The sequence below is a fragment of the Phytophthora cinnamomi genome (assembly GCF_018691715.1).
Source record: "Phytophthora cinnamomi strain GKB4 chromosome Unknown Contig21, whole genome shotgun sequence".
NCBI lineage: Eukaryota > Oomycota > Peronosporomycetes > Peronosporales > Peronosporaceae > Phytophthora > Phytophthora cinnamomi.
This window is the reverse complement of record NW_027150954.1, coordinates 2101599-2111670: the sequence shown is the minus strand read 5'-3', so window position 1 is coordinate 2111670 and position 10072 is coordinate 2101599. Positions and strand designations below refer to the sequence as shown.

Here is a 10072-nt window from a genome sequence, read left to right as displayed (position 1 = left end):
TTAATGGTTGAGCACGCGGTGTCGTCCCCGACGACGCCGTAACTGAAGCAGCATCACGCTGCTCCTTCATGATGAACCCAAGAGCAACACCATGTTGCTCCGTCGGCGATAGCGTACGCAGCATTGTAGCTGTCGCCGCTTCTCCAATGACTGTTGACAGTCGTTGGAGGGCCTCCCACTCTGGATCTGACAGGTGGGGCAGTCCGCGCGTGCAACATGCGTTGCAGGCGTATTGGAGCTCTCCATGGGCACCTCCGTGCTCATGGGGTTCTCGGCTCCGCGTTCGTACACCGCGTACGAACGTCAAGCAGCCGGTCGTTGGACGGACTACAAAGTGCTACCAGGTGTAGTGGGTCTAACTTGACTCACTACTTTAGCTTACACGTCGCGCTACATGTATGAGGAAGCGTAAGTACTTAGTAATTACTTAGGTTAATTATATTTGAATACACAAATATAATTGAAATCAGATAACACTCCAAGTGTCTTAGATTAGGTAAAATGAGAACTGGATTGCTTGTAAATTGATCTTCCTCTAAAATCTGCTAAAACTGTTTATCGTCTATGAAAGGGTTGACAGCGGCTGGCTGTCAGAGCCCCGCTAATATGCATGACTCTGATTGGTAGAAAGATGCTGCTTTCTACCAACAGGATATTTGGGTATGTGTGGACCACTCATTGTGGTGGTCCACTTCAATGTATCCATTGGTGTGTCTTACACCAAGGTGAGGAAGTATCCAAAACTTTTAACAGATAACCTATCTGTTAAATTCACAAGTGGCTTGCAGCCACTTGTGCGTGTAACCGTTACAATGGTGCAGTAGCAAACAGGGAAGCGTGTCACTCTCGACTGCTGAAGATGAACTTATCGCACTAAGTGAGGGAGCCAAGGAAAGTGAGTGGTTGTGGCATTTGCTGGGGAAATGAGATTTCCTCAAAAGGTACCAGTGCAGGTATGGTGTGACAGCAACGCTGCCATCAGCATTGTGAAAACCCTGGAAATCACAAAGCAAATAAACACATTGGGATCCGCTATCTGTTTACGAGGGACCTTGTAGAACTCGGTCGCCTTAAGATAGCCTATTGCTCTACAACAGAGATGACAGCGGATATTCTCACTAAAGCTCTTCCCACAAAACAATTCCTGAAACAAAGAGAAACTTGGCGTTCGAGAACTGAAATTGTCCCCTAGTACTTAGTGGGAGTGTTGAATAGGGGTTTCAGTTCTCCGATTTGCCGCCGTCTTTTGGTCCGATTTCTCGCGCGAACGGCGCCAAAATCGACCGCGAGAAATCAGCCAAACCGACCGTCCTCTGAGGCGGACGGTTCGAAAGATATCTCTTCATGTCGAAAGGTCACTTTCCCGCGCAGCGAGCCTCATTCAAATTTTGCGCGCGCCCAGCATCAAGGTCATGGTGCGCAAGTCCAGTGCGAATGCGGCGGCATCGCCTGGGCCGCAAGAGGTGACAGCAGCGACGAAGACGCCGAAGAAGACGGCTAAGGATGTGCACACAACGGAGCAGCAATCCCTCGCTATGGTTGAGTGCCTCGAGGTGTCCAGCAACTACAAGATAATTGTGGGGGAATCCACTTCAGGCAAGGGTGTTTCTCACGACGTCGGCGTTACTAAGATCGAAGGCTTCAAGCGAATGGCAGCCGCAGTGAATCGTGCGACTATCAGCTCGATGAAGAAGGCCGGGGTTTACGACGCCACCCTGGCAGAGCCGTGGGCTGCTCAAGTCTGCCAAAGTCGCTGGAAGTCTTACTTTAGCCGCTACAGGAACACACGACAAGCTCCTTCTGCAGACCGGCTTTGGCATCACTGATGAAATGTATGCCCTTGGCTACACCCTTTGTGATGCTGTTGAGAAGGCGTGCCCTCATTACTATCGTCTGAACAACATTTTGTTGAGCAGTCGAACGTCGAGCCTAACTCACACACCACGGCGCCCGTCAGCGAAGAAAGTGGAAAGGATAACGACGACGCAGACGCCTGGGACTTTGGTGTGGATGCAAGTCTCCCTGGTAATGAAGAGGTTTCAGCGAGCACGGACGAAGAAGCCACGCCAGCTAGGAGCAACATCACACCTCCCTCGTCTGAATTCAGCGTCCCCGATGGCTTGTCAGAGACGGATCTTGCCGCAGATATCGTCGACGCGTCCTCCGCGACGGCAACTGGTCAGGCCGCCGTGTCCCCGCCACACCAAGTACCCAACCCACCGCGGCCTCATCGACAAGTGCCGAAGCCGCCGCTCCAAGATGCAATGCTTCGTCGCGACCATCGCTCCCTTCTCTTGCTTCTGGCGACAACCCCGTCAGCGCTCGAAGCGGTGATGCTCGCGGTGTGGAAAAGGCAGAGAACGCAAAGCGCCGTGACTTCGCAAGTGTATACACTGAGGCCTCCGAGAAACGCCTCGAGTTCAATGAGAAGCGCATGCGGCAAGACCTAGCTTTCAAAGAAAAGAAACTGGAGCAAGACGATCGATTTCGTCGCCAGGAGATCGAGCAGAGAGCGCGACCGTCTCGAGCGCTCCGCCGACAAACGAGCCGAAGAAAAAAACAAGTTGGCACTGCAACTCCTTCTGAGCGGGAAGACACTCGCTGAAGTCAATGAGATCCTCAAGACCTTTTTCCCGGATTAGCACAGCCTAGTATTCGTCGTAGCTAGTTCTGACTACGTAGCAGTGCATGTTTGAGTTGCTCGCGTTTGTTAAACCCAGACCGAAGACTAGCGCTCTCCTCGAGTGTGTTGTTTGCATTGTCTTCGTCGTCGGAATTACTCTCGTCTCTCCAAACATCGTCTAGCTCCAGCCCAATGTTATGAAGCATCGCGCATGCTAGCACATGATTATTTACCACATCTAAATCCATTTTCTTCCGAATCTGTGTTCGTATCCCTTTGGGAGACATCCAACGGTTCTTCCATCTCCCAATCGTGTTCTCCACCACTACGCGAGCGCTGCAATGAACGTCATTAAACGCTTTATTATCGGCCTCCAAAGCTGCGGGCTTTTTGTACGGCGTGATAACATTACGCGAAACTGCGTATCCCGAGTCTCCAAGTAGATATTGATCATTAACAAAGTACCTGGCGGGGCGTTGCAAGACTGGTGACTTAGCAAACACTGTCGAGTCCGCGCATGATCTTGGCCACCCCGAGTATACCATAAGAATGCGCTTGTCCTCATTGCATGCAACGTGCACATTCAGCGAGTAGCGAGACTTTCGATTAAAGTGAAGAGCGCCGTCGATGTGTGGCTTTTGGTCGAAGAATATGTGCGTACCGTCCACCTTGCCAATCACTCCACGTAGCCCGTACCGCTCGCGGTGAAAAGCAGAGGAAACCTCGCGTTCGTGCAAAGGAGGCGCAGTAGTGGCGCAGCAGCGCCAGTCGCACGCGCCTCACATACGTAGTAACCGTGCCAGCCCCACGCCATAGTGCCGCACGATTCTCCAATTGGAATTTCCATTGCCACAAGCCCCAAACCACTCGAGGGCAACAGCAAGCTGGATGCTAACATCTCGTTGCGGCTTCGTGCCACGCAGCTCGAAGCGCGCGTGGCCCCGAATAAGCTGCCATACAAACTCAAACGTATGCTTCATGACGCGCAAGGACTTCATGAATTCATCATCCCGGAGGTCAAACACAAGTCTTTGGTGAGCATTGGAACGCTCTACGTTCGACCTCTCCCCGAGGTAGCGATGCACGCGCACCCTACAGTACAAGTCCTGGAGTTCATCAAGCTCGTCGTCGTTCTCGTTCTCGTCGAGTTCGTCGAGCTCCGCGAGAAGGACCTGGCAAAAGGTCGCTCTCGACAGCGACCGAAGCAGCTGTGCACGCTCCGACTGCGGCATTAGCACGACCTGCGCAGCATTGTTAGTAGGACGTTTATGAACAACCGACGCGCGCAACTGACCTCGAAGGAGGGAGGGGGGTGCTGAGTAGATATCCCCGCACTAAGTAGATGCACCAGCGCGCCGCTTGGCCTTCTCGCGACAAATCCGACACGTTATCAGAAGAATGACCGATTTTTGGTCTGATTTTGCGGTCTGATCTTTCGGCAAGAAAATCGAGAACTGAAACCCCCTAATGAGGAGGCGCGCAGCGCGCGCCCCGCTCGTAGAATGGCAGCAGGCAACGCCTGTCTGCCAGTCGAGTAAATGAATATGAAAGAAAAACCTCGTTAAGTTGTTAATGCTTATATTAGCAAGTACGAGAGGAAAATGTTCAGATCGCCAGCTGCGATCTGGAAGAGAGCTGCCTGCCATCCATAGTGCGATGACGACAAGATGCCGAGGAGTGAGCTGTCGAGGACGCAGTCCGAAGACGAGCTCACTTCCTCTTTTGCCTCCAGGTACCGAGCACGGACCTAGAGTAATCGGCATAGGAATAAGAGGTTAAGAGTAATATATTGTTGAGAGTTACCTACAGTATTCTGTTCATTTTAACACAAGGCCTGCACGCGGCTCCTTCGCGCTGCTCAACCGCCTCTGGGACCAGCAGTGTTCGCCAAGAATATCACTGAAAGCGAGAACACGTTTGTAGCAAATAAGAGCGAAAGGAGGACAGGGAAAGGTTCACATTGAGACAGTTCCCGCGGGCCGACCAGTACGACATGCACAAGCAGTTTACACAATCGTTGATATAGGCCGTCGACCCCAAGAATTTAGAAACGGTCAAATGGCTCGTGGACAACTCCAGGACTGGGTCGTGAGGTCGGAAGCGGTGGCTGAAGCGTGTATCATCGGTCCGGTGGATATTCTGCGGTTTTTTTCGACAACGACCCCAGCTCGCTGGACGAAGGTGCTCGAGTTGAAGCTTCAACTTGGAAGGTGTGGGACCCAAGAGCCTGAAAAAGGCCGTTGCGAGCAGCCACAGCGACGTCGCCTGGTGGCTAGTGGAGCACCTCCCAAACGTGCTGCACAATTTTGTGATGGCGTTGCATTACGCTGTGCTCAATGGCGACGTACTGGTTGCGGAGTGGTTCCTGTCTCAAGGTGCGATGACCTGCGAGGATTTTGCTGACCACCACCTTGCGGCGACTGGGCGCCTTGATGTATTCAAAGGGTTGTTGGCAACACCAAAAGAACACCTGCTATAGTGGCGCCGGTTATAAGAGAAAATCGACTATTAGAGCGCTTCCGTGAGATCCCAAATTGTGACTATAGTAAAATCCAGTCAAACCGGCTATTAGACTGTAAGAGTGTAGGAGAGCTCCCCGCCAAACCAAGACCACACATTGTAAGAACACGTGGTTCACTTTTAAACACGATCAGGAGTACAACAATGGTCTCGTCGCGCCAGCACCTCACTATCTACGAAAAGAACGAACTCCGTCCCGTTTCGGAGGCGACAATTCGACACTGTTGGCGGCATACTATGATTGTGTCAGGGAGCATGATCGACCAGAGAAACGGAGCTTGGAGATCTAGAACTGCTGATAACATCTAGATTAAGATTTATTGGATCTGTTGAGCGCGCCGAGCTACGTCGCTGTTGAAGATGCTGTTGAGAACAACCCAGAAAGAGAGACGACACAAGCGAGCAGTCCTCAAGTGACAGCGAGCGCACGGGAGGCACTAGGAGCGGTGCAAAAGCTCCAGGTCAACATGTTTGCCCACGGATTGCAGGACACCAGCGTACAGAACGTTGTTAACGCCACACCTAGTGCCAGACCTCGATCATCTTGTACATCCATGCGATGCGGTAGAGCAGTTTGTATGTTAACTGATAGGTTATTTCCATGCGGAATAGCAATTTGTATGTTAAATGGTAGGTTCCCGTTTCTCGTACTTCCATGCGGAATAGTAATTTATATGTTAAATGATAGGTTCCCTCTTATAAGAGCAATAAATCTGTACGAGAGCTTGGGGAGTTGGTGACCAAACACTTTCACTATATCCGGTGTTCTCTTTATCATAAAGAGCAAACTCGAGTTCATTTTGTCCTTTGAAATGAAATATCTGTCAAAGCTAATTCGAGAGAAAAACGCATGATGTAGCACACGCCTCAAATGGAAGATTCAGGTTTCGACCGGCACGTCTTGGAGGTCTCTCACGATGGCGTGGGAGTGAGGCGTTGTGGCGGTAACGTCAACATGATGAATTAGGTGACCTTGGGGTGACCCTACTGGTCGAGCTATCCAGCCCACAAATGCCAAATTTGGCGTGGATTTGGCTCCAGGTGGCGCCAACGGTATTGCCATCTGCCAAATAAAAATAGCTTTCCGATCCCAGAGCTATTTCTGCTGCCAAATTTGGCCGTGAAAATAGCCTTGGGTAGCGTGAGTAACGTCGGCTCACAATCAAAATGAGCGGCCCGCACGAGGAGCAAACTGTTGGATATCAGGAGATAAAAGTCTCTATGAGGCCTGGATAGAAGTTAGCAGCGACGGTGGCACAGACATCACGTTGCCGGGGGGGGGAGAGAGAGAAGTGGCTACAAGAGCCTTGGTGGCGGGTGCCGTCGTCGATGGGGCTCTTGTGACGTGGGCGCAGCAGTCTAATGTGTCTACCGCCTTGTTTGGCGCCCGACCAGGTCGTGATCGCCCCGGAAGTAAAGGTACCTCCATGCCACGAGGTGTTCGTTCAATGGACGCAGCGTCGTCTTCATTGGCTTTGCCCAGGAAGCTTCCACCCACCTCGCACCAGTATCGCAATCCATTATAATACCTCACGCATTGTGTGACAGGAAAATAGCAATACCGCTGTGAGAAATTCCACTCGCCATTGCCAAATCTACAATTACCACATGGTTTGCTTGCCAAATTTAGAATAGGGATAGCTCTACTGGTACGGTCACCCTTAGTTGTACTGTACCTTTGTTGGTGCGAACCGAGTGTTTGGCGCGCTGGCAGCTTGAGGTTCTCTTGACTAATTAGGTCTGGAAAAAGTGTAGTGTCCCCTTATGTACAAGCGTAACTCGTTTTGACCTCAGTGGTAGCTCCTGCGATGGCGGCTGCTTTCTGTACAGAACAACTCAGACACTCTGAGCAGTGAGGCCAGCGCGGGAATCCCTACGCCTAGAACAAACCAAACCGCGTGGTTTGGTTCGGTAAACAAACCAAACCAAAATTACCAATGAACCAGGTTCGAAACGGTTTCGTGGTTTGGTTCGAAGTGGTTTGAACCGAGTGAGACACTGCAAACCAAAGCAAACCATGAGAATGTAGTTGGCTAAAAACCTCGATTTGAAACTGTTCACGATGCGGCTCTTATCGAGAAGTGCCGCTGTGCACAGCCGAAAGACCAAGCGCGGTTGAAGACTGGAGCCGCTGTCAAAGACGAAAGCTGCTTCAGGGTGAGATGCTCACCGCCTTCGGGAATGCAAATCCTGCCATCCAGGAGGTGCAAGCGAATAAGCCAACCTTGCTACCGATACCGCCCGCAGATTCTAATTCTTTGGGTATGCCGCTTGCTTGAGCGCGGCCTTTGAAGAGAGCCTGCCCCGAGTACAGAGAACCATATTGACCAACCAGGCAGCGGAAAAAACAAACCATCGGTTGCAGCTGTAGCTCAACTCCAAACCACGAAACTCCAAATCTCAGGAATGGTTCAAGAGCGTTGGTCTGGTAACGTTCAAACCAAAGTAACGGCTAGAATTGGTTCAACGGTCGTGAAATATAATTTCGAACCAATAGTTTGCACTTTGGTTGGTTTGGTTTGTTCAAGGCGTGGGAATCCCTGTTATTTGGCAGCCATAAAAAAAATCTAGGACTTCAATAGTGATAGCTAAATAAAGTCTACTCCTTCACAATACCGTACATGCTCGAGAACTGATCACTCTATCTATAGCAGTGTGTGTGTGTGTGTGGAGGGGGGGGGCGTCTAGTTTTCCTAACTATTTTTATCTAATAAATTATGCTAGTTATCGAGGGGGGATTGGCGTTACGGAACGATCAAATCCCGACGAGCGCACTCGCAAGCTTTTTTTTATGTGCTCGTTCACGCGATCAGTGCTCGCGCTCAGCTCGTGGGACGCATGTCGAGTACGTTGCGCGTACTTTGTCATATGTCGTCGTTCAACTCAGTCACTGACTCCCAGCCACTCACAATTTACCAGCCGGTTCTCAGACTGGACACGCACAGTCTGGTGATTATTACGCGACGTCCCGTAAGCAACGAGTCAGTCGTCCGGCAAATTTACAAGTCATTTCACAACTTCCAGCCTTCCTCTGCATCTCCCACTGCAATGCACTCGTGCGTTCTCGTCCCGCCCAACACTCGAACATTGAGTGACAAGCTGATATGTGACGTTAAGCAGCGGACCGAGGGACCTCGTCCCAACCCGGTGGCAAAATTCGAGAGTGCTGGGCGAACTGAAGCCAGCATCAAAACCAGGTCGGGTCTGCAGCAGCTAAGGTACCATCCACATCACCACACAGTTCGAACAGATGCATCCCACGCTCGAGTTGAAGCGTCAACGGCTACGCTTGACTTATCTCCACGGGAAGAGCTAATTACTCTCAACGATATATCATCGTTCCGTAGCCCCCCGATGTGCCTTCCGTCCGACGCGAAGACGGTAAACAAGATCATTGCGACAATTCAGGCAGCGAACCAGCCGATTGACACCGATCTACAAAATGACATCATCGCTGAGGCTCTGAAAAAGAAGATTCGGCACCGAGAACGGTGTCGTGTGAACCAGGCTCGCTACAGAGCGAAACAGGTCCAAGTCGTAGCCGATACTCAAAATGCCATTGTTCACCTGCGAAGGGAGATCGAGGATCTCAAATCAAGATGCCAGATTTCGTTCCAGATCCCAACATTCCAAACCCCATGGGCTGTTGCTGCTGACTACTTTGGCCACTTCAACAATTTCGTAGCTTACCCTGGAACTCAACACGAAGTCGCGTCCACATTCTTGCGCAGAATTATGGCACCGGATACGGTAGATGGCATTTTCCCCGGCATGGACACACTGATAGAAATGTGGAGGCGCTTTGCACCTTTCTATAGCGACACGCGCTTGGAGCTTCGAGGAATGGAGATGTCATCCGAACACGATTTGGTCGCCAGCACGTCGACCTATATTACTGTCAGCTGGAACACTCTCCGATACGCGTTTCCGCACCTGAATTCTGATGGGAAAGGTGGCGCCCAAGGAGGAGATTGGTCGCCCATTGCCACCAAAATCGTGGGTCAAAGTTTTGTCGTGCGCGGGACCGTGATCTTCGGCTGGGACGATACTAGCGACAAAGTGGTGAGATTCGAGATGCAATCGGATTTGATGACCCCAGTGCTCAACGTCCTGGGCAGTTTGGCGGATGCATCGCTCTTCTTCAGCGAGGCTCTCATCACCCCGGACGCTAACTTCATTTGATGAAATCAATGAATATTGCTCGTTTCTCCTCGTATTTTCTTCGATTACAAAACATTGGTGTGATGTGCATATTCCAACAAACAACAAGCATAACGCACGCGACGAACCATGATACATGACGTGGTAGTTCCATCCACTACACCGTTCTGTTCTCAGACCATCGCATGCGCCTTAGGCGCGTCGCACTGGCGGCGCACCAGTCGCCTGTTAATACCTCGACGTCAAACGGTACATACACATTCCTACCTTCACGCTGTTTGATGGCGTATTCGCCCCCGCAGCCGCTTATACATACGTTTGAGGCATCACATATCGAAGCGAGTACGTGCTTCCTGTTTCGGCTGGCGACGTGCACCAAAACCAATTTGAGTTGCAGCGAACTAATACCGCCTCATGTCTGTAAAAAAAGTGGTTGTTGGTCCAGCTTGATGATCAAACGAGAAAACTGTTTGATGGCGCGCTTGATGATCAAACGAGAACACTGTTTGATTGACGCTATGTAAAAATGAAAAGTTGGATTTACTAGTGGAATCAATAGAGACTTTTCGAAGCCCCGTTTGAGTTTGCTTTCAGTTTCAGTTTCAGCTATCAGTAGTACCGTGGCGGGATTTGAGCTCAAACGAAACTCTAGCGTGTGTTAGGGTAAAGACTTCTCGCCCTTAAGCTCAACTGGCTTTCAGTTTGAGTTTTAGTTTGAGTGGTCGCTCTTCATCGGGGCGTCGATGGTGCTCGCCCAACATGGAAGTC

General features: G+C 50.8%; 2 protein-coding genes across 2 annotated transcripts; both read left to right on the top strand.

Annotated features, from left to right (window-relative positions):
* Positions 1 to 1412: 1412 nt before the first annotated feature.
* On the top strand, positions 1413 to 3858 carry IUM83_03743 (uncharacterized protein; the record flags this gene model as incomplete). The annotated part of the gene is made up of 3 exons (XM_067927772.1): positions 1413 to 1739; positions 1917 to 2207; positions 3547 to 3858. 3 exons carry the CDS (start codon positions 1413 to 1415, stop codon positions 3856 to 3858), a joined length of 930 nt encoding a protein of 309 aa, XP_067795460.1.
* A 4333-nt stretch (positions 3859 to 8191) lies between these two features.
* On the top strand, positions 8192 to 9325 carry IUM83_03742 (bZIP transcription factor 1; the record flags this gene model as incomplete). The annotated part of the gene is made up of 2 exons (XM_067927771.1): positions 8192 to 8361; positions 8491 to 9325. The coding sequence occupies 2 exons, from the start codon at positions 8192 to 8194 to the stop codon at positions 9323 to 9325; spliced, it is 1005 nt and encodes a 334-aa protein (XP_067795561.1).
* Positions 9326 to 10072: the final 747 nt, after the last annotated feature.